Source organism: Anoplopoma fimbria, chromosome 24 (genome assembly GCF_027596085.1).
Source record: "Anoplopoma fimbria isolate UVic2021 breed Golden Eagle Sablefish chromosome 24, Afim_UVic_2022, whole genome shotgun sequence".
In the NCBI taxonomy this organism is placed as follows: Eukaryota; Metazoa; Chordata; class Actinopteri; order Perciformes; family Anoplopomatidae; genus Anoplopoma; species Anoplopoma fimbria.
This window is the reverse complement of record NC_072472.1, coordinates 6,161,226-6,185,033: the sequence shown is the minus strand read 5'-3', so window position 1 is coordinate 6,185,033 and position 23,808 is coordinate 6,161,226. Positions and strand designations below refer to the sequence as shown.

Sequence of the window (23,808 nt, the reverse complement as noted above, 5' to 3'; positions counted from 1 at the left end):
AAAAGATAACCAGGTTCAAAATGAAAGAAGAAGAATTTCTTTCTTCTTTTGTTGCTAGATAAGTTTCTGCAGAGAAAAAGTGCACTTACTTCATTGGACCTATTGAAAAGCCCCAACCAACACCTACTGTGCATAAATTCATGCTTGTGGCTGCTAGTTTTAATCCTCATCCGCCAGGCTGTCGCCACACCTCGAGGCAGTATATGTTTTATCATAAGTTGCCATCAGCTGGGGCTCAATGATTCTTCTTAAATGGATGTCTACATAACAATGTGGCCTGTGTGTTTACTCTACAACGCCTGGATGCCATGTATGGATGTATCCTACGAACAGGCGGTGTGCAGTGACAGGGCCTCCAAACACAAACACGCTGCCAATGGAGGGGAACTTGACCGTAAACATCTTCATAAAGGTCATTTTTCACATCACATGTTACTATAGTCGACCTTTTGGGGGGGGGGGGATTTCTCTGACTTATTTGGGTATTTCAATTGTTAATATTTCTAGAAATAGGACTATATTTTTGGTTTACAGGCAGACAAACCCAAACCCAAAGTGTGTGGACAAGGTTGTTGTGTACTGTAGTTCACAAAGTTATCATCAGAAATGTTCTCAGCACTCCGGGCCAGAGAAGGGAATTTTTGGTAGTTCTTTGTACTGGTAAATAAATAAAAGACTTGTTTGATTTATTACTCATATCACATGTATTGTGGTACACTCTGCAGCTCATAGACCCAGGTGTGATGTAGGGAAAGTTCAGAACTGTTGGAGGCCAGCTGGGGTATCACCAATCACCATCTCAGCCACCTTAACCAAAGCAACAGCATTATTTGCTGATCATGATCCCTCACTGGCTTCCCCAAAAACTTTACTTTTCTCATGCTTTCTGTCCTCTGTCTTTCTCTGAAATGTCTTTTTCACTTCCTGGCTGTGGTGAGATTAATCAAATGTTGTACCATTGAGATAGAATAGGAGTAGAGTTGACATTGTTTTCTGTGGTCATTTGACTTGTACAAAAGAAAATTGTTATTTGTCGTTATGGCAACAACACACTGTGGCAAAGCTCGCCGGGAAGAGGGTGGACGCAGGTCTGAAAACGGATGTCTGGATAGTTAGCGAGGTAGCTTGCTAATTCTATTCAAATTATTTTTTTTTATTTTAAAGTTCAATGCATCAATCTTCTGCACTTTGAGAGCAAATTAAGAACTTTGCATTCTTATAAATAATTAATTTGTTCTGTCAGTGGTGGAAATTTACTAAGTACATTTTAGCTACCCAACTTTTTTGATTTAAAAAATTGATTGATTATCAAAATAGTTGCAGATTATTCCACTAATTATTTCAGCTCAAATTATAATGTAGCATGACTTCCTTGTTAAAAACCACCCCCTCCAAAATGTATCATCATCAGGGGCATTTGCTCAATATCACATAAATACTTGATATTCTTGGACCGTTTCATTCATCACGAAACTAAGCTACATGTTAAACATAATCTGTTCTAGGTTTTCCTCCATGTTGTTTTGGTTCTTCCACCCAATTCCATCAAGCAAAAGGGCTCCATTTACATGAGCTGAAACATTCCTCCAAAATAAAGTGTAAAGTTGTTGTTTGTTTTCCCACATTATCTTTCGTTTGGGCAAAATACCAAACCAAGGATAAGGATAAGGATAAGCACTTTCTATGAACTCAAAGTTAAGAACTTTTGTGCTGCTCAAACCAAAAAAATGTTACAGTATTTAATGACTTAAGACTTAATGCTTGATAACAAATTAAAAATCTACAGTAAACTTTTTCCATATTTTTTAATTTTTCCTTATATCTGAGTTCTTCTGTCTGGTCTGGTATCATTAACTCTGGGCTCTGTCTCCAACCTGACACCTGCTAAAATGAAAGTATGTATATTGCCGGTTGAAACAGAAAAAACATCAGTCTGCTTCCTCTCTCTCCCCAGGCCACAGTTTCCTCTGTGGTACCACTTGTGCAACATTCTGTTTTTCTTTTTGGGTGCATGCATTCAGAGTTCTCATGCGCTTGACTTTTGTGAACAGGATCAGTGATCTGCTTGTTATGAAAGGAGTCAAGTTAGGACAGATTTAAGCTGCTTGACTGTCATGACTCTGACAATATCTTTAGGCCAAACAGAAATTGAAGGAATAAGTAAAGAAAATAAAAAAAAACCCAAAAAAACAGAAGTTACCACAACGCACAATGCTTTCGTGCACGTGTTGGACAGGAAGCCTCACGATTACATAAGACAACACTAAATGTATTGATACATTGATGGATACATTTTAACTTTCAACAGATGAACCAACGTTATCAACAGAATGTGAGGAGTTTACTTAGCGTCCAGTCCATCCTTAGGACAAGAAGTAGAGCTTGTCAATCATGTTGACGGTACAGGGTCCGTGTATGTTTTTGATCGTTTGTTTATTGGATGAAATAAAAAGTGGCAGAAATGAGAAAACGACTCTTACTTATGACTGTAAATTTAGATTGTATGAACCCAGTAGTACCTGCCCCCTAATTGCTTGAAGAATGTGGCCAGATCTAACACATTGCACCTTTTAAAACATATAAATATTAAGTTAAATTGTTGGTTTGGGTATGCCGGAGTTGTGTTGTACACGGCCTTGGGACCTTTGTTGGCATGTCATATTTCAAAAAATTTGCCCAAAAGAGATTATCATAATAAAAAATCATAGTTAGATCCTGAGGGGCTGCACATGTTTTTTACTGCCTATATTTTCCCCCTTCAGGTTTCCTGCTTGGTTCTGCTTTCACATGGAAGATCAGTTTTGGGGACAATTCGCAATTTATTTATTTCCCATATGTAATCTGTTTAAAGGAATAGCTTGACATTTTGGTAAATCTTTTTATTTGTTTTCTTGAGTTAAATGCGAGGATCGACCCCACTTTAATGTCTGAACACTGCTTATGAAGCTAGAGCCAGTCGAGTGTGTAAGACTGCACCATCCATTTTTTTCCTTTCTCTATAAGTAACCTGAGGTTTGCTGCTGACAGCATGGATATCTAGCATGTGGATGAATGGATGTCTATTTTTGTACATTAATATTAGGCCACTACTGCTAAACAGAGGAAATGAAAAATCAACATTGATCATATAAACTCAGTGCAACGTAATACACTAATAAATACTGAAATATTAAAGTCTGATTAGATCATGTTTCAGTTTATCTGTGTATCCAATGTGTAACCAAAAATAGCCATCTAATCTGACTTAAGTGTTCGGCACACTGTGTGTTGTGTGCCTTGATTTGTTTTCTCAAGTGTTTTGAGCCTCAGGGCCACTGAACCACAGCTCAAATCATGACTTTTACTGCTGATTTGCTCTTGAAATTACAGATGCATGCTGTGTATGCAGAGACACCAGTATAAACGCAGCGTTTTCTGCAAAACCTGGTGAAATATTGATGATCAATGCATAAAATGAGCCATAACATTGCACTATACATAGAGCCTTAGATGTGAATTATAGTAGTAGTAAATGTTGCATTTATATCCCAGCCTGGAGGCCTTGATGGGATTTTCCCCTATACATAGAAGAAAAAGGGAAAATCCATCTTGAAATAGAATTCACATGTCCTCCCTATAATACTGTAAAGTTGAGATTTCATTAGTGAATTTGATACTATTCTCTCCATAAAGTGGCACAACACTGTCATGCATTCAAGTGAACTTTTGCTATTAATGCAATAACAGAACAGGACTAGGTGGAAACCTTGTGTATGGCTGAACCTTGTTTGGTCAATGTGCTAAATTGTGGCCAAATTGTTAGGGGGATAGTCAGCGATGTCTATAATGTGAACTCAGATGTCATCTGCAATCTTCTGTAGTGGTCCGAGTAATATTTGCTCTCAAAGTGTACTGAAGTAGCATATCATATGACCAGTGTTGGGAAAGTTACAGTATCTCTGTTACTATTGGCAACAACTTCTTTTTTAAATGAAGTAGCTGAATTATGGTTACTGAAAGGCTTGCGGCTTCGTCATTTTTTATATAGCTAATAGTGATCACACACACAGACACTGTATAAGATTGAAAAAACATGTGTAAAACATATACAAAAATACGCTCTGGCCAACAAGCCATTTCCAAAGGGACTGTCACAGGATTTCAGAGGGTCTTTTCACCTTAACAATATGTAGGTCTGGTTATTAATACTTAATACTTGTTTAACTGAGGGGCTTTTAAGACAGAGCAACAACCAAGTAGCCATGGACACAACAGGTCTGAATCTGTTTCAAAGGCGTCAGACTCACTCGACGCATAAGAGAACTCGAAGACTTTCATGTCCAAACGAGATAAGAGCACTTCCCTGTGAGAACTGTGAAAGAGACGCCGTTATCTTACCTGTGGTTTGTCGCAGTTCTTCACACAAACTTATGTGGGGAAACTGCAGCAGCTGCTTCCATTTCTTGCTTTTTCCTTTTCTGTTCCCACCACCTCCTGTAAAACAAACAGATTTGGATTAAAACTCAAGTCCAAGAAGGATGCACTCTGAAAAGATGTGTAAAAGACCTTGCAATACCACAGACTCAAGTTTGATTTCCACATGCTGGGCCTCAATGCATCATTAACAACACGTGTCTTATTTCCTAGAATCACACCATGGATGTATAAATAGAACTGGAACAGGCCCTGTTCATTCATTTTTCTGCTCAGTAGCGCCCGAGGCCAAACAAGTTCAACTAGCGGGTACAAAATGACCTCGATCTTTCCCATTCCCATAGAGCGAGCGCGCTGGTGTTTCCTTTAACCCCGCCTCCAAGCTGCTCGGTCTAATTTAGTGTTTTTACTGGGAAATTAATTTACCCTAAAATAAAATTATCTGCAGAATTACACGTCTCTTTCCCAAATGTAAGCCTATGTATTACTGCCCAAAAAGTCTTCTTGGTCCCAATGACATCATGTGAGAAACCCAGGAATTGTAATTCCACGGTTTGTCCACTAAGAAAATTGGCTTCAAAGCCCGAAGCTGCTCCTGGGGTCTTGATCCACACTTGTCAACTCTACATAAAAGAAACCATTTCTTCGCTATAAACTCCAACCGTGTATCTTGTGACTTCTTCTTCTTTCTGCAAGAGTAAGAGGATTGTCCAGTGTTTGCAAAGCTACGTCGCCCGGGGCGCACTGTTGCATTTTAATGTTTAAGGTCCTCTATTAAGTGCATCTTGCCACCTGGTTGGTAAAGTACTGTTTGTATGATAGCATTATGGGGACAGCAACCTGTTTATACAGTCAATTTGTGAGGACCTAAATCCAATCAGGTCCCCTAAAGGGTTAATCATTTGCTTTGGGGTAAAGACTTAATATGAGGTTTAGAGTTTCGTCTTTGGTAATTCAAAGAAAAAATCAACAAAATGTCCTCACACAAGTATGGTAGATCATGTCTGAGTGTTTGAATGGGGGCAGCTATATGCACAGTTTCTTTAGAAAACTGCAGCGGAGCAAACACAAAGAGCGAACGTCACTCGAGCAATCAGAACAAAGCAAAAAAGAAAAACCCAGAGGAAGTTCCTGTCCTCTCTGCGTTATTACTCTCCGGCTTTCAAAAGCCTGTGCTGCTTGCGATACGCTCCACAGAGATGCAGTTTCTATAAGCCATAAGGTGTCGCGAAAATGAAAAAATAAATAAATAAATCAACATTTTTGACAATCCTTTTATCACTGGCTTTAGACAAAAAATGGAACACATTCTCTGGTTTCTCAAGACATCTGAAAACATTGTCTTGAACTTGTGTGACACCTTTTCCCATATTCTGGCATTTTATAAACTAAGCAATAGATCCATTAATCAAAATCATAATTGACAGACTATTTGATAATGACAATATTTGCATTCAGTGTCTGTAATTTGGTTTTAGTAGAAGAAAGGGACACAAAAAGGTCAAACACATAACTCTAACCGATAAACTCTATATTGATTGTTTTTTTACACGTACACTGAAACTACTTTGAATCTCAGTTTCATGCTTAGTCAAAAAAAAAAAGGTGACATCTCTAAATGTCTTGTTTTGTCAGAGCAACAGTACAAAACTCTACAGTGGAAAAACAAATTTTCACAGTAGAAACACTGAGGACAGAAAATGTTTGGACCTTTTGCTTGAATATTAACTCAGTTCTGCTCTAATTAATTGCAAATGTTTTTTTTAACATGAAAAACATAGAATGTGACTTAACAACAGCAGCTGTTACAGTGGGTTTTTATCAATGATTTCAAGACAGAAATTCTGAAAGTTACTTGAACAACTTGTACAGCTGTGTGCACAGCTCGATCTCGTCCATGCTTGTCTCCATTTTCACAATTTTTTTGTTGTGATAAGCTCTGATTGGTCAATTGTTTCTCTAACCGAGGGAAACAGCCTTCAATAAGCACAGCACAAAGTGTATTTGAGCCACTGAACGAATCTGAGATATGGGCGCCGATTCAGGGTCCTCGAACTTCACTGTTTTACTATTTTTTCCCATCCTATGGATCTCAGCAGCTGGACCGCCAGAAGTCAGCGTTAAGAGAGATTTTAAGGGAGTAAATCAAAATGTAAGAGGGACAATGGAAGACAAAAGTGGGGTTATGAAAAAGTGAAGGGGACGTGTCCTCCCAAGTCCAGTGGAAATGACTCCCTCGCTCTCTGTCAACCTCTTGCTGGGCGTCCTTCAGATCTCGTCCAAAGGCAACATCAGTTTTTGACAACTTAAAATTTGGCTTGGGGACTGGTGGCCCTCAGCAATGCTCCGGGATCAAACACAGTCACAGTATTTACTGATAACAGAGTGATGTTGTGGATATAGCAGCAGCCTCGCTGTGTGTTGTGACGAGGAGAAACTCAAAAACCACGCTTCAGGATTTGCTATTCAAATACTGCGAGGCAGCTGCTAAAAAAAAACAATTATTAATTGTCATAGTTCCAATGCAAACGAGATGTTTTGTTCGTGCCCGGAAAAACAGCCGATAACATCAGCCCCCCGAATTAGCACTAAGCTGATTGATAACAGAGAAAACGAGATCCCTGATGTCCGTCGTGTGCATTAGCGTAAATGTAAATCAAGACAAACAGTCAGTGAGTCAGGAAGGCAGTGAAACACAGATTCTCCACAAAATGATAAATATGCGTGATTAGAAAAGATGAAAGCTGCACGATTAGCTTTGAGTCAGAGAGGAAGGAATCATCCCACACTGGCACAGGGAGAGACGGAGCTCTGTGATGATACACAGGTCAAAGGTGACTTCTGAAGGACATTAACCAACATGGTACAGTATCTGACCCTGAAATTCAGCCTGACATGAGATAACGAAATTGCAATATCAACTTAATAAAAACACATTGATTTCTTTTTTCAAACCGTCCTTTTATTACCAGTAAATCCCTTGAACATCTCTGATTCACTGACTTCTCATTAATATTAATAGCCTTATTAAAGATGCCCTGTAGCGATTTCTTAAACAAACTAGTTTTATTTACATCCAGTGATACTAAAGCACATGGTGTATGTATGCGTGTCCCTGAGGCCTGACAAAAAGTGAATGTATGGTCTGTAGCACATCGTAAACAGGCAAATAAAGCAACACTATAATTGTCAAGACTCAAAGAGTTTCTTGTCTTAGTGTGACCAACAGTCCAAAACCCAAAGATATTCAGTGTGTTCACCGTGTAAATGACCCCTCCGCTGTTTGAACCCGGTCTGGGAGATCTATCACATGTCCCCCTTCAGACCGCCTCCACTTTCAAGGCTTCAGTAAGCAGAAAATCAAATGTTCTATGAATAGTAATATCTTTTTTTCCTGAAGCATAAGAAGACACATCAGCTGATTGTTGAGTGTTAAAGAGTCACACAGGCAGCCACTTGTGATTTTCACTGCTGATGGATCTATTGACATTTTGAACAATTAGTTAATTAACTGTTAAGTCTTAAACAAATAATTGTGAAAATGTCAAGACTAGTAATGACAATGGGGATGTCTTCAAATGTCTTGTTTTGTCTGACAAACAGAGAACTTTTCAGTAGCTTTTCAGTATGAAAATGATGGAATTACAGAAGTTGGCTAGGAGTAAAAAAAGGTATTAAACATCAGTTGTTTTTGGTAATGAAAGAAATGTGTCGAGCACAGAGGATCAAAACCAGAAAAAAAAAATAAGGTAAGTAGGTAAGTAGGCACAGTGTTTTGGGTCATATTTATAATCTTGTTGACATGATCAGATTGATCTGATTAAAATGATAGCTATCTCATTTTAGTCTGTATTTAGGCTAGGTTTTTGTACAGCTGCGAGTTCTTCGATAACATTTAAAGTGAGACAATTTGACTTTCAAAGAAGAAATAACACATTCTTCCTCTTACAAATCAAAGGATTCCTTCATAACAGAGTCTCACTCTATTCATTACACTCTTCTGTATCAGCATTAGTATCAAACAACAATACCCAGCACTATAAATAAGGGGCAGGATGTCATGCTTTATTACTTTCTTGTCTTTAATCAGCAAGTTTACACCGCTGCCTGTCCTGAACTCTTGTAAACTTTCCCAATCAATAAATGAATTTACAGTACAGTATAGAAGAACAGTCATACACCCGCAATCTACATCAATCATAACAGTCAGCAGTTATACATTTGCTCAGACAAACAGAATTAGTCAAGAAGGAGAGATGGACGTTCATTGGACAGCTGCCTCGTTGTTCCCCGCATGATTGAAAGAAGCGGAAAAAAGAAATACGTTAAGAGACAATTACAAACTAATAGATTTACCGGTTGGTATTTATAGGTCAGCATTAAGCAGTTTTGTACTTAATGTCTGCCCGTCATGACGGCTGTCACATTCCCTTAAACGTACCCGACTTCCTGAATATACTTACAGCTGGGATTTTTCAACAAAACTTTCAAGGGTGTCGGTTTCATCATATATATTTAGACTAGACTAGGCTATTAACATTTTTAGTAAATGCTGTCCTTTGCTGCAATTTGTTTTGACTGATTGTCAACTTCAGCATCGTTTTAGAAATTTTTGATTTAATCCTGTCATCCCCAAAAATCTGTGTACACTTGTTTTTTCTGCCCTGAGTAGTGTGTGCAAGGTTTAGGTACAACACACATAACGTAATTGGCGCAATGCTGCATATGCTCATACAGCTTAATTGTGAGTGCATGGCAACAACTGACCCTTTGCTAAGCCCCGCCCCATCTCTCCGTCAGGCTGTCAGCGCTACCGTGGAGCCCACACTGTCACTAACTGCACTCCCTGAATAAATATTAGCTCATTTTTTAAAAAACTATTTTAGAGAAAAGCAGTGAGAAGCATTTACAATATGCGTTGGGAGAATATATCCAGAATGTAAAACTGATTCAGCAGAGAAAACCGGTTAAAAAGATAAAGATAGAAGCTAGAGTAGATAGCATAGTTAGCTCCATAGGTTCTAACGTATAAACGTAAAGTTTTAGAAACGTATATCTCCTTCCAACCTCTCCATGTAAAGAGTATAACTAGACATGTTGGTCTTCTCTCTTCTGGATTTCGGAAGCTGGACAGTGAAGAGGAAACTGTTTTCATAAAGTTTAGTGAGGAAATCAAAGTGGAGTTGACCAAAATAAGAAACTCTGTCGGGTATGAACATTTCTCTGCACACAGGAAGTCAGGTCTGAATTTATGATTCCTAAACAGTCGAGTGAGCACTCTCTCCAAAGAAAGATGGATTCTACAAAATGACACCTGTTGCACTCTTCTCTCTCCATGCTTTCCTTCACATTAGTGCACACTCTGGCGTCTTAGTGCATGCTTTTTTTTTTTTTTGCCATTTAAGTTCTGTTTCCTCTCTTCCTGCCATTTGCAGCCATAAATGGGAAGTTGCCTTATGTTGCAGGCTTTAAAGGAAAACTCCACCCTAAAACTTTGACAAACATCCAAAACGCCTTTGTTCAAATTCTATAGGACCATTTTTCTTTTTTGCACTCTTCCTTTCCTTCCTTCCACGAATAACTGTGTGAGGTACAGTACCAGTCAAAAGTGTGGACACACCTTCTCATTCAACTACTTTGAAGAATCTAAAATATAAAACATATTCTGGTTTGTTGAGCATTTGTTTGTTTACCACATAATTCCATATGTGTTCCTTCATAGTTTGGATGTCTTCAATATTAATCTACAATGTAGAACAAAAATAAAAATAAAGAAAAACCATTGAATGAGAAGGTGTGTCCAAACTTTTGTTTGGTACTGTACATGTAGCTACTTTCTTAGGAGTCAGGTCATTAGATCCAAAAAGAGTAAGGGCTTCTTTTTTTTTCAAACGATTTGCACACCCAAAAAAATTAAATTTCAGAGGGAAAAGCCATGAAGAAGAAGAGAAAAAGGTCTTCGTTTTGTGACGAAGTATATTCAATTCTAGTACAGAATAGCTAAGCAGGTGGCATATTTCCAAGGCCCACTGAAATTTGCTGGCTTTGTTTGGAAAATGTCCACCGGTAATGTGAAGTATAAGCAAATTGCCTTTGAAGGGGGGCTCAAGCAAGTTAGTATTGCATTTTCATTATGTTGTCGGACTCACAGGAGATAAATTATAAAAGAACGGTCCAAACAGGAGTTGCGATACAGATAAAGTACAGTTTAAGTCTAAAAATACAGTATAGTCATTTGAATTGAATTGAATCCCCTCGTTGTCTGAAGACTTCATGTGGTTGCGTTTACACGTCTGGCTGCATAATTCCCTTCATTGCTCTTGCATGTTGTTTGACTTCCTTGGAAGTTATATATATCTTTGCATACTGGCAGGTGTGTATTTCTATACCTGAATAAACAAGGTGTAGTCAGTCTGAACATTTGCATATAAGGCAAAACAGTTATGATAATATAACTCTATTTTGTTCCCCAATGATAAAAAAATAAATAAACATCTTATAGGCTCCTGATAAGTAAGAGTTCATGCTTTGCTCATGGGCACTTCAGCTGGGCAGAGTGGTGCCAACACAGAGGCTCGACTCCCGGTACCTCTACAAGCACAGCAGATAAACTGAATTGAGGAGATGAGCAGTGAGGGATGGTGACACTCATCTTTTCATGTCTCTCTGCTGATGGCATTAGGATTATGTTAAGGAGTCGCCTCCTGTTTAGATTAACATGAACAATGGGCGCTGATGATGTTTCCATTGTTCGCAAGAAGATGTCTGTTTGAAGCGTACACTGTCTCAAGAGTGTTGTCATGCACGAGAGCCGTAGAAGGAACTGCATCAGCGTTTGAAAGATGTAATCTTTGTTATGTGCATTTTAGACATTTAACTGACTTTGAAACCTGCAGTGACAGTCAAAAGTGTGGACACACCTTCTCATTCAACTACTTTGAAGAATCTAAAATATAAAACATATTCTGGTTTGTTTACCACATAATTCCAGGCAAAAGAGATCATTTAAGACCTAAAACAACATTATTAAACTTTTGCAGATGTATAATGTTCTCACTATGTTGTGAATGGTAAAGTCTTTAATACTCACATGCTGAATACCTGTACTGAATATACAAAATAAATAGAAGAAAAAAATGATAATTCCTGAGTATTTCGTATAGAGATGTTGAGATAAATCTTATAAACTTTATATATACAGTACCAGTCAAAAGTTCTTCTCATTCAACTACTTAGAAGAATCTGAAATATAAAACATATTCTGGTTTGTTGAGCATTTGTTTGTTTACCACATAATTCCATATGTGTTCCTTCATAGTTTGGATGTCTTCAATATTAATCTACAATGTAGAATTTGTTTTTTAAAAAATAAAGAAAAACCATTGAATGAGAAGGTGGTCTTCAATATTAATCTAGTAGTAAGGTGTAATATGTGTTATGTGCATTTTAGACATTTAACTGACTTTGAAACCTGCAGTGACAGTCATAAGTGTGGACACACCTTCTCATTCAACTACTTTGTAGTAATTTGCCTCTGCACTATACTTTTGCTCTGGTTTATGCTTTAAGATGCTTGTTTAAGAAAGGAGATGCACTTATGACTTCTGGTGACTAGTAGTTCTCTTGAATACCTATGTTGAATACACTTCCTGTAAGTCGCTTTGGATAAAAGCGTCTGCTAAATGACTGTAATGTAATGTAATGTAATGTACTTTGAAGAATCTAAAATATAAAACATATTCTGGTTTGTTGAGCATTTGTTTGTTTACCACATAATTCCATATGTGTTCCTTCATAGTTTGGATGTCTTCAATATTAATCTGTGGGGCGGCTGTGGCATAGTGGAGAGCAAGGTAGTTCTCCATTCAGAGGATCGGTTCTCCATTCAGAGGGTCGGTGGTTCGATACCCGGCTTTGGCAGTCGATGTGTCCTTGGGCAAGACACTTAACCCCAAGTTGCTCCTGAAGGCTTGCCATCGGTGTGGACTGGATGTTGCATGAATGTTAGTTAGAGTCTGATGGTGGCACCTTGCATGGTAGCCTGTCATCAGTGTGTGAATGGGTGAATGATATGTAATATACTACTGATTGTAAGTCGCTTTGGATAAAAGCGTCTGCTAAATGACTGTAATGTAATGTAATGTAATCTACAATGTAGAAAAAAATAAAAATATAAATAAAGAAAAACCATTGAATGAGAAGGTGGTCTTCAATATTAATCTAGTAGTAAGGTGTGTCCAAACTTTTGACTGGTACTGTACACCCTTTCAAAACACAACCTCCAAAATCTAGCCTGCAAATCAGATAAAGTCATTTTAACAGAAGGGTTAAAACCCTTAAAACCATAACATACAATAATGTGCCCCAAAGTGAAAACCTCTGCACAAGCACATCTGCTTTTGCAGAAAACATCCTGTTTCGCAAACGACAGGACGATGCTGCAACATCAGAGGAAGGGAAGCCCCGATGTGTCGCTGCAGCCTCGTTTCACAGCTTCTCCTCTTCCGGACCTCTTGCACTTCCACGGCCATAAACATCAAGGAACCAGGACATTATATGCGATCTTTGATAACAACTGTCCCATGCACTGTGCAAGAACAAGACGTCTTTACAAGTCCCAAAGACGCACTGTGCAACCCAGGATACAGTTATAAACACTGCCGAAGTTTAGTTAATATTAAACTATGCATGTCTAGCATGACCCCCCCTGCTGTCTACTCTAACCCAGCCTTGAATGGGGTTAAAAGGAAGATATTATGTTGCAATAAAGTCATTAAATTTACAATTCCCCATGCCGAAATGGACAATGTTTTCTGGAGAGTCAGCCACAGTCTTCACATGGTGCAAAAACGTGTGTTTAAGTCCACCAATAAGCCTTTACACTTTAAATTGAGAAATTGAAAATGAAGTCTGGTGTGTCAAAATATACGATCTCAGCTTAGAGGAAGTGCAGGATCAGTGTTTGAGTCTCCATCCTCACCTTCCCGAGCCTTCAGCAGCACCGTGTTGGCCACGATGTTCTCCAGCTCCATGACGCCGGTGTCGGTGCTCCGTCTGTCGGGTAACGAGCCTGGTCCCCCCCCTCCCCTCCGCCCAGACAAAGGAGGAAAAATCAAACCCTCTCTGGTTCTGCCCTCAGCAGCTCTGCACGGCAACTCACCGACCTGCACACCTCCTCTGTCCTCCTCCTCCTCCTCCTCTTTCCTCCTCTTCCTCCTCCTCCCTCCGCCTCCACGCCCCAGAGCCGCTGTCAGAGACGGGCGAGAGAAACAGACGTCTCACTCTGTTGTAAAATTGATGTTTGATTAAAAAAAAAAATGATGCAAAAACAGACAGACGTCTCACTCTGTTGTAAAATTGAAGTTTGACAGACGTCTCACTCTGTTGTAAAATTGATGTTTGATAAAAAAATGTAAAAAAAAACATAAAAAAACATGATGCAAAAAAAAAAGATGCAGACAGACGTCTCACTCTGTTGTAAAATTGATGTTTGATAAAAAAATAAAAAATAAAGCATGATGCAAAAAAAGACAGACATCTCACTCTGTTGTAAAATTGATGTTTGATAAAAAAGATGCAAAAACAGACAGACAGACGTCTCAAAAATTGATGTTTGATAAACAAAAAAAATAATTATGATGCAAAAAAACAGACAGACGTCTCACTCTGTTGTAAAATTGAAGTTTGACAGACGTCTCACTCTGTTGTAAAATTGATGTTTGATAAAAAAATGGTAAAAAATAAAACATGATGCAAAAAACAGACAGACATCTCACTCTGTTGTAAATTTGATGTTTGATTAAAAAAGATGCAAAAACAGACAGACATCTCACTCTGTTGTAAAATTGATGTTTGATAAAAAAAAAATAAAAAATGATGCAAAAAAACAGACAGACGTCTCACTCTGTTGTAAAATTGATGTTTGATAAAAAAAATGTAAAAATGATAAAAATGATGCAAAAAACAGACAGACGTCTCACTCTGTTGTAAATTTGATGTTTGATTAAAAAAAGATGCAAAAACAGACAGACGTCTCACTCTGTTGTAAAATTGATGTTTGATAAAAAATAAAAAAATAAAACATGATGCCGATAACAGACAGACGTCTCACTCTGTTGTAAAATTGATGTTTGATTAAAACATTTTTTTAAAATGATGCAAAAAAAACAGACAGACGTCTCACTCTGTTGTAAAATTGATGTTTGATTAAAAAAAGATGCAAAAACAGACAGACGTCTCACTCTGTTGTAAAATTGATGCTTGATAAAAAATAAAAAAATAAAACATGATGCAGACAGACGTCTCACTCTGTTGTAAAATTGATGTTTGATTAAAAAAAGATGCAAAAACAGACAGACGTAAAAATGTTTGATAAAAAAAATAAAAAAATAAAACATGATGCAGATAACAGACAGACCTCTCACTCTGATAATTTTTCCCATCTCGTTTTAAAGCTAACTAGTGAGTTTGGGCTAAAGGATTTCTTTCATCTTAAAAAGCTAAAAAACATAATGGCTAAAAGCCTAATTATGGTCGGTTCAGTATTTCAACTAAGATTAAACTATTTTAGCATTAAAAAACTACAGCTCCCATGACATTTTGGGTCATGAGAGGCTATGGATAGCTGTAGCTTCTGAATGCTAATGGGGCTAGAGCCCTTCTTGCAATGGGACCACACCTGTTGCAACCCCAATTTGGGCCAATTTTGTGTGTGGGGCAATGGCCCTTTCCATACTTCCTACCCGTCTACTTCCTGCACCCTTGCTCAAACTACACCCATCTTCGCACTCAACCTTCATGTTTCATCTCTACACACCAGTAAAGTTTGGTGACTTCATTTTGCAGGGTTGTGATGTCATCGGGTTGACAAAATCTGTCCACAGACAGACAAATAAACATTTGGCGAAGTACTTGAAACACAATTCAGGAGCAATTTTGGGTCCAGTATCTTGCCCAAGGTCACTCAGACATGCAGACTGGAGGAGCTAGTGATCCAAAAAGTGACAGCAGCCACTATTACTAAAGTATGTTGGCATTAGACATCATACAGGGTTGAATCTGTGTACTGTGACTTTAATGTTTGTTTGATTTACTACATCTCTATTCTTGTTTGATCAACTGCTAATTATCCAGCCAATAAAACCACTTACCACAATAAGATAGGACACAATATTTGAATCAAGACTCGACTCAAAAAAAAGGCCTTCCCTGGATGTATTAATCAAAATTGATGCACTGTTACAAATCCAGAAATCAATACTATACTGGCTCCAGAGCTGCTGCTCTTTGTGGCTCATCTCAGTCTGCAGAAGTGGATTTCCCTGCACAGATCGATGAAAGCTCAGCAGTGCATTAAAGGCGCATTAAGAAAGACTCACTGTTTTTGTTGCGCAGATCGACGACAGCAGCTCATATCAGGCAGAGAGGTGAATGAGTTCGTAACTCGTGATTGCCTGTCCTGGATCTGGCTTTTAAAAGGCACCCTCTGGACCAAACTTCCACTTGGGTCTTTGGCTGCTCATTGATGAGGAGGAGGAATGTGTGACCTGAAGAGTTCAGAGGCTATAAGGTATCCTACTCAAGAACAAAACAACAGAACATTATGATCCATAGGGAATGAGAATATGCAAGTAAACAGCACCTAACATGACATTAACAGTCTTAACAAAATGTATATAATGTTATTACTAAAGTATCTAAACTTACCTAATTTAGATGCATTTATGGACTATGATAGATGTGAATCACAGGAGCATTAAAAGCTTGTAGCTTTGACGCTTATGTGGAAAAAGGTTTAATACATGAGACAAATTGTTGTGTAAAGATGGAGAATTATCAGATCTGTCTGAGCTGCAGCAGGAAATTAAATAATAATGTTGAGAAGAATCATGATAATCATGCATTAAGTGAGGAAGGTTTAACTTTTCCAGATGTAAGATGGAATCCAGCAGTCTATATATATATATATATATATATATATATATATATATATATATATATATATATATATATGAGCTTTATTTGTTCAATTATTTGGGAACAGTTTGCTGGCAGTAGAACAAAACAAAGTACAACAAAGAAAACATATGAATAATATATGTTTGCGGGGCATTTAGTGCCAAAAGTGCAGACAATTCACACATTCATTGACCGAAACAGAGACCTCTTAAATTAAAGTCCAAAGAAATGTAATGAATAGTTTTTATTCATGAATTTCTACGCAAGAGTAAAAGTGAAGGATTTATACTGTTATCTTTCAGGTAAGTCTCCTTTCAGAGATCCGGGCCTTGTGTTCAGTTGACCCTTCTGCGTTCTGACTGAAAAATATCAAAACTAAGGTGAACATTTGTCTGCAGCTTGTGAGTTTTTTTATGACCAAGACTGCCATCTGGAGGATAAGAGCAGCAGCTGTTTTCAACCCACTTAGGATTGCCATCTTAAAGGGGAATATATATTGATAAAGATATGTTTGTTTTTCGCTGTTGTTTTTAATTATTTTATAGGATGTAGGATAATAATACGCTTGATCAATGATAATGTTATTGTCAAATCACCCTCCTTTTTAATATATTTTTGTGGTTTATGTATTGAAAATGTCAGTGATAATAGTTATTTTGTCAATTTTATTATAGTTGTTATAAATTATCTGTTTATAGTTTGAGTGAATAATTGTATATGCTCAATGTGTTTCTTCTGTCCATGTTAACTTTGTGTACATTTGTATTCATCTCTGTCAGGTACACATAGTGACTGCTTAGGAGTTTCAATTAAAAAATAAAAAATAAACTTATGGAAATCCAAATGAATTAATCACCTGTTGTACATTTCAGTAGTGACTTTATTTACACAATTATTTTATGATTACATGTTTGATTTATGAATTAAGAAATATTTCCCTTAATATATATTATTTTGTATATGTCCATATTGACTCAGTGTTTATTTGTATTCATTTGTGCACTCAAGGAAAACTTTATTAAATTAAAAATATATCTTTTAAACAACCGAAAGGTTCAAAGGGAAAATGTGACCGGAACCAAACAAGCAGGCACATCCTGTTTCTGCACGGAACCAAAAAAAAGCAGGCACATCCTGTTTCTGCACGGAACCAAACAAGCAGGCACATCCTGTTTCTGCACGCTGCCTCCTCCATCACCAACAAACCTCCGCTCTGCTGTAAAACCAGCAAAACCATCAAAATGCCGAAAGCTAAGAAGTCAGGGAAGAGAAAGAAGTTCAACTACAGCCAGAACCGGAAGAAGCTGAAGAAACAGGCCATCAAGAAATGCAACCCGAGGATAGAGAAGTAAGCCTGGAACGGAACGGCACGTTAGCATGGTGGCTAACGGTGGCTAACAGTGAGCATGTTGACACATGTGAGAGTAGAGAAGAGTTCATATCCTTTAGTTAGACATAGAATACTATAGTATAAAGTGATCCTTTACATGTAAAAGTCCTGATTCAAAGTATTAAGTAGTAATAATAATAATAATAACTTTATTTATATAGCACCTTTTAAAAACTGTGCATGTGCACAGATTGTAAAGCCCTCTGAGGCTAATTTGTGATTTGTGATTCTGGGCTATACAAAATAAACTGAATTGAATTGAATTGAATTAAAAACAAGTTTTACAAAGTGCTTTGACAGACCAGCCAGCAAGAGAGTGCATAAGAAACAAAATGACAAATCAAATAAACAAATGAAATAATGAAATAAATAAAATCAAGTGATAATGGTAAAATATAGTAAACAAATATAAGATAAAATACCAAGACCAAATGAAAATGAACCAATAAAACGACGACATCACATAAAAGCCAATCTATAAAAATGTGTTTTAAGAAGTGATTTAAAAGAGTACACAAGTAATAGAAGTATTAATTAAGCAGAATGACTCCTTTCACTGTGAATGTTATAATATTCTATTTTTAAACCCATGTATGTACTTATAAAATATAAAATTAAATATATAAAATATTTTTTGAGTTAATCAATTAATTCCTTAGCCTATAACAATTTGAAATAATAAGTGCAATAGGTACAATATAGTAAATGAATATAGGATAAAATACTAAAACCAAATGAAAACGAAACATTAAAACGACGACATCACATAAAAGCCATTCTGTAAAAAATGTGCTTTAAGAAGTGATTTAAAAGAGATTACTGATTCTGCAAGCCTTATCTCTAAAAAGAAGAACTAAAATATGCCCAGACATGATGATTTCCTGCAGCCAGAGAAGTCCTCTATGATTTTCCCGTTTTAATTTGATCCATCACACCTTAACACAAAGATATTCAGATGAGATCAAACACAACAAATCTCGATATAGAGAAAAAATGAGATATAGTTTTACCTTTCAATGGTTTTATTATTTTCTGTAATTGATTTAATATTTTATTGTTTCAGCAAATCATAGTGAAGCCCCGACTGTTGCTTAATATCCTCAGTCTGCTCTCACATTAATGATTAAAGAAGGGTTTTGTTAATATGATTTAAGGCTTTTTTTGGCAGTCATTTGTCCCCTCATTGCTACCAATCCTTGAGATTTTAAGCTTTAGATTGAGAGATTTTAGGAGGTTTGGTATTTGACTACAGATATATAGGATGTTGTATTCTACACTAAACTTAAAATGCCTATATTATCACAGTTCTGTACTTGGGGAAAATGTGTTGTTCTTAACCATAGTCAGAATATACCAAGACTTCTAAAGGTTTTTGTCATTGTATACAAACCAACATTCTTTTCACTGGAAAAATAGTAAATATTTCTCATTGCTTGTTCATTTTTGTATACTATGATTATGAGATTAAATCACTGACAAACACTTTAACTGATCCATTTAGATTTACAATCACAGAACTGGGGCTTTTTTATTTTTTGTCATATATTTACGGCACCAAAAGGGCATTTTCTGTCTCACTTGAACTTCACATTTGTTTTGGCCTGCTCCTACAGAAGCACTGTTGTGTGTTAGTTTGATGTCATTATGTGTCTAACATTTCCTCTCACTCAGTTCACAGATTCGAAATGCGTGGGACGACAAGAAGACCATCGCCAGGAACCTGCAGGAGATGGGTCTGGCTTTAGATCCGAACCGCACGCTGCCCATAATGAAAAAGAGCGTAAGTAGCTGCTGTGGTTCTGTTGTAAGCTGTGGTTTTATTTACCGAGGAGTAAACATCATGTCACGATTATAGCAGTTTAATTGGATGTAGCTTACGTTCAATTTAAAAACATGTCAGGGATGTTAAATACATTTGTAGAGAGTCCTGTCATGGTTTGAAGTTACTGCCGATCACTTAAATCTGCGTTTGCAGCTAACTTTATCAAAGTTAAAGCAGATATAAAGCAGCTAACTTTATCAAAGTTAGCTGCCAATGAATCATTCATATCAGAAACATTCAATATCTGTTTGAAATTTGATCATCCAAGATGTATTTTTTAGGCGAATCAGTAGCTGAATGATTGTGTTCCTCAAGAGTCCCCCGGCAGCAGCTGGATTTAGATTTGTGGAAGTGTGTAAAATAAGGTTCTTATTATTTAAATAATAATAAATAAATCCATCCTACATTTCAAGATTTAAAAACATCTGTTCATGTTCTGTAGTTTTCATTTGTGCCAGAAGGGAGCAACCAAGTGTTGGTCATGAAAATAAAACGCCAGCAGGAATGTCCTCAATCTTAAATCTCTCACTTCATGATTTTTTTGGTGATCTTTCACCGACCGTCTCTGCTGCCGTGACAGTTTCACCCTCCGGGTAATTAAATCTAATATTGTCCTCTGGGCTGCAGCTGGTTTTCCACCGGCCTGAGACAGCTTTTCATTTAGTTAACTTAAGACTGCGAGCAACCCATAAATTATAAAAACCTGTTGGGTTCTGGAGGAAAGACAGTAACTGTATTGTTTTTCTTAAAAACGGCATTCCTGATGGAGGGGAAAAAACCCACATATCATACCTGTCATACCAAATTAGAGAAGAAAACGCTAACGTCCATTGTTTCCTTCATGCTGTGTTTGTGTTCACACGTTTAGCTCCTCGGTGCAGATAAAGTGACTAAAGGTCCCTCCGGCATCGTGACCAAACCCTACGTCATCAACCGTAAGTCATCTCTATGATAGCTTCTTCTATTTTGTGGCGCAAATTAGCGTCTCAAAATTTAGCTCCATGTGAACTTGTTCTGCCTCCGTGGTGATTCTGTTGAAATGAAAACGTTCATGCTGGCTGAACCCAGCGCAGCTCTGTACTGCTTTTCTATATGACTTCCAATAATCTTTTCATTTTATTCAACTGGACACTCAATGTGATTTCACCCTAATTAGACCAATAGAACGGGAGCTTCACTTCACTTCACTCACAGCATGTTTTTGTTATTCTGCTCTGTGGCATAGACGCTCACAGGAGTCGGCCTTCAGCAGCAGCTGCTCTGTATTTCAGCGCTGAATGACTTTTATTTCTCCAGTAACACCGTCTGTGCTTTTAACACCGTGTTGAACATTTTATTTTATGAAGACTGACAGAGATGATTAGCATATTTGTTTTTAAATGTAGCAGATAAATATGTATTTTTATGACCTTGTCTTCGCACCAAAATGAAGAAGTAAAAGGGGGAAAAAAATCAGATTTATCATTTAATGCTAACAAGATAAAAAAAAATTACAATGTTTCTGCCTCTAAGATGTGTTTTTACGTCCTAATTTGTGTTTGTTTGTTTGTGTGGCACAGAGCTGCAAGAGGAGGCCGACCGTCCAGAGAAAGACGTGAAGACGTTGTCCACGGATCTGATCGAGTACGCTCAGTACATGATCCGAGAGCACACTGACGACTTCAAGGTGAGAGCAGCAACTGAAGCCTGAACACCTGAACGTGTCCTGGACCTTTCTGCCACATTAACAGAGTTTGGAGATTAAGTGATGGTTCTGCAGGATTTAGCCCAGTATTTATATCAAGTACAATTATCTGTCAAACTATTTCCAATTCAAAAGAAAAACTGTGAATCCCACACTCATTTATAACTTCTTGCATACACGTTTTGGGGAAATTTATTATTTTTACCAAAAACAAAATGTAACAATGACATTTGAACATGAAAAAATTGCAATTGTTACATTCAAACTAGGGTAATTTTCTCATAGACTTCTATGCATCAGACTTCTTTTTATAATGAGAGAAGTCGCCCCCTGATGGCCAGTAGAGATAATTCAAGTTTAAGGCACTTAAGCCATGGCTTCACTTTTCAAAACCAGAGGTTGCTGGCTGGTTTAGTTTAGTATTAAGTTTAATATGACCGGCTGCACTAGGCATCAAGTTTTGATATTAACTGGCTGAACTTGGGCTGCATGATGATGCGTTTGAGGACTCTCTGCGAAATGAGGACTGGCCACCAAGGTCTAGGATGTTTTCTTTGTACCTTCCTGGACGTGCTGAGTCGCTGCAGAGGAAACATAATTTGTCAGTTGATATTTTTCTCTTGATGATAAGAGTGTCCTTTGTTTGGTTTCCTTGAACAGTTTTGAAGGACAAATACATTCTTTCATTGCTGCTGACTTTTGTTTTTCTCATCACTTTGGATTGAAATGGACACGCTGGAGCACATTTTGGATGGTGCTGAGAGGAGCTCAGTGTTTTTATTTTTAATTTTTATTACTCGGCAGAAGTTAAAATTGCCTGAGCGTTTATCAGTAAAGTGCCTCATTCAAATGGATTTTCAACAGTTGCTACAAAAGGGACTGAGTCATCACTGGGAGTCCTGCCAAGTCACAATCAGTCAATAACAGAGGGGATTGTGTGTGTAGTTTTCTCTGCAATCAAATATCCTTCAATAGGAAATATTTCTCCCTGGACTTTAAAATTCAGAAAAGCTGAATTAGTCACCTGCATATTTCTGCTGCAATTAATTATATAACGGCCCTCTGAAAATGTATTTTAGTATGCTTCGTGTGCAAATTTAAGGTTTTTACTTTTCAGCCACAGCACCAGCACTTTGGTCCAGAGGGAAATGTTTCATCCTTGCACAGACACTCGTGATAAAAGGGATTCATTGGAATAAATTATTTTTTAATTAAAAATCAATCAACTTTCTTTAAGTTATATAACTCGTCACTGTGTACCCACTTTGTGTGCGGCAGGCCTAACAGCAACATTTTTTTTGACCACAGAGAAAATGTTGGATTGATGGCAGAATATTTCAGTATTTTAGCTCTGGAGTTATTGTTAATGTTTGGCTCATACAAGTCAGAAACAATCGTACTCAGCAACTACCAAAATCAAATTCTAAATACCACGTAGACCATGAGCATTGAAAACCTCACTGGGGCGCCAGCGTTGTTATAGATTTTAAATCTTTTTTATAATCTTATAAAATATACTTCGGTCGAATACTTTTTTAACTAAAACTACTGTCCTGTTCTTTATTCTGCCTGCAGGCGATGGCCAGGGATGAGAAGAACTACTACCAGGACACACCCAAACAGATCCAGAGGAAAATAAACGAGTACAAGCGGTGCCACCCGGAGCACTACAGCGCCTTCATCAACTCGCTAGCTGCTCCACAGCCGATGGTCCAGTAAAGGGACTGTCAACCCTAATGTGGACTTTATATCTCATTGTCTGTATCAGGAGCTCATTCTGGAGAGACGTAGTGCAAAGAGGACAGAAGTCCAGTGTGAGGACTGCAGATGCACAGGAAGTGCAGATGTTCAGAAGCTGTTTTGATCCTTCCGGATCTTTCTGTTACTTTCCTCCCTGTAAAGATTTCCTGTTTTAATCATTTCCACTTTTTTTCAGGTGTTTGTTTGTGTTCTGAAGGTCAAACGTGATCGACTGAGATGTGTTTATTATGTAATCATTTAAATACCTTGAAGATCATTTCGCAGATGTGTTTTTTTCCTTCTCCGGGATGAAACGTTTCCTTGCATACACACTGGAGATTTCTCAGATGTTTCTCATCTTCTTCGTGTTTTCTTGATCATCCCTCTGCTTCAGTTAGAGCGTCAAGTGTTGATGTCTGAAAGGAAGCTCTCTGCAGCATCATGTTTTGAACTGCACTAGAGCTGCGTGCGGGTTTAACTTCACGCCTACAGGCCTCTGGCTCCTTTTTTAAATAACAAATTCCATTCATGACACAGTTAACCAATTGACTTGAATTCGTAACAGTTTGGTTAGAACAACAGGTTTTAGGTCATGCTCTAAGAGTGTGAAAGTTGTCCATTTTGATGCTATAAACAAAAATGAACTGGCTGGAGGAAAAATCCATAAAAAAAAATGCAAAATATTATTATTTTCTCCTATCTAAAGCAGATATAATTTAAACTTTATTGCAGGTTAAATGAAGCCTTTGTGGAAGAATTTGACTCTTGTCACATAGTTCTCCCAAAAAGGTAGTCATTTTT

The 23,808-nt window shown here is 37.5% G+C and overlaps 2 protein-coding genes across 2 annotated transcripts in view; one reads left to right on the top strand and one right to left on the bottom strand.

Moving 5' to 3' along the window:
• Positions 1 to 13,596, bottom strand: part of grk6 (G protein-coupled receptor kinase 6) — a 46,109-nt gene extending 32,513 nt beyond the window's left edge. The window contains exons 1-2 of the mRNA XM_054625398.1: positions 13,394 to 13,596; positions 4,378 to 4,473 (exon numbers count right to left, since the gene is read on the bottom strand). Of these exons, the coding sequence (XP_054481373.1) occupies positions 4,378 to 4,473; positions 13,394 to 13,445 (148 nt within the window). The 5' untranslated portion in view covers positions 13,446 to 13,596. The remainder of the gene's footprint in view (positions 1 to 4,377; positions 4,474 to 13,393) is intronic.
• A 3,882-nt stretch (positions 13,597 to 17,478) lies between these two features.
• Positions 17,479 to 23,284, top strand: nop16 (NOP16 nucleolar protein homolog (yeast)). Its single transcript, XM_054625981.1, has 5 exons — positions 17,479 to 17,719; positions 19,433 to 19,541; positions 20,452 to 20,518; positions 21,143 to 21,249; positions 22,843 to 23,284. The coding sequence occupies exons 1-5, from the start codon at positions 17,613 to 17,615 to the stop codon at positions 22,984 to 22,986; spliced, it is 534 nt and encodes a 177-aa protein (XP_054481956.1). The 5' UTR covers positions 17,479 to 17,612; the 3' UTR covers positions 22,987 to 23,284.
• The last annotated feature ends 524 nt before the right edge of the window (positions 23,285 to 23,808 follow it).

What these genes read in the sequence shown, in the direction of transcription:
- nop16 (XM_054625981.1), top strand. Translation starts at nt 17,613, where the DNA reads ATGCCGAAAGCTAAGAAGTCAGGGAAGAGAAAGAAGTTCAACTACAGC. An exon ending in TGCAACCCGAGGATAGAGAA is followed by an intron (nt 17,720 to 19,432) that starts GTAAGCCTGGAA and finishes CCTCTCACTCAG; the next exon opens with TTCACAGATTCGAAATGCGT. An exon ending in AGCACACTGACGACTTCAAG is followed by an intron (nt 21,250 to 22,842) that starts GTGAGAGCAGCA and finishes TTCTGCCTGCAG; the next exon opens with GCGATGGCCAGGGATGAGAA.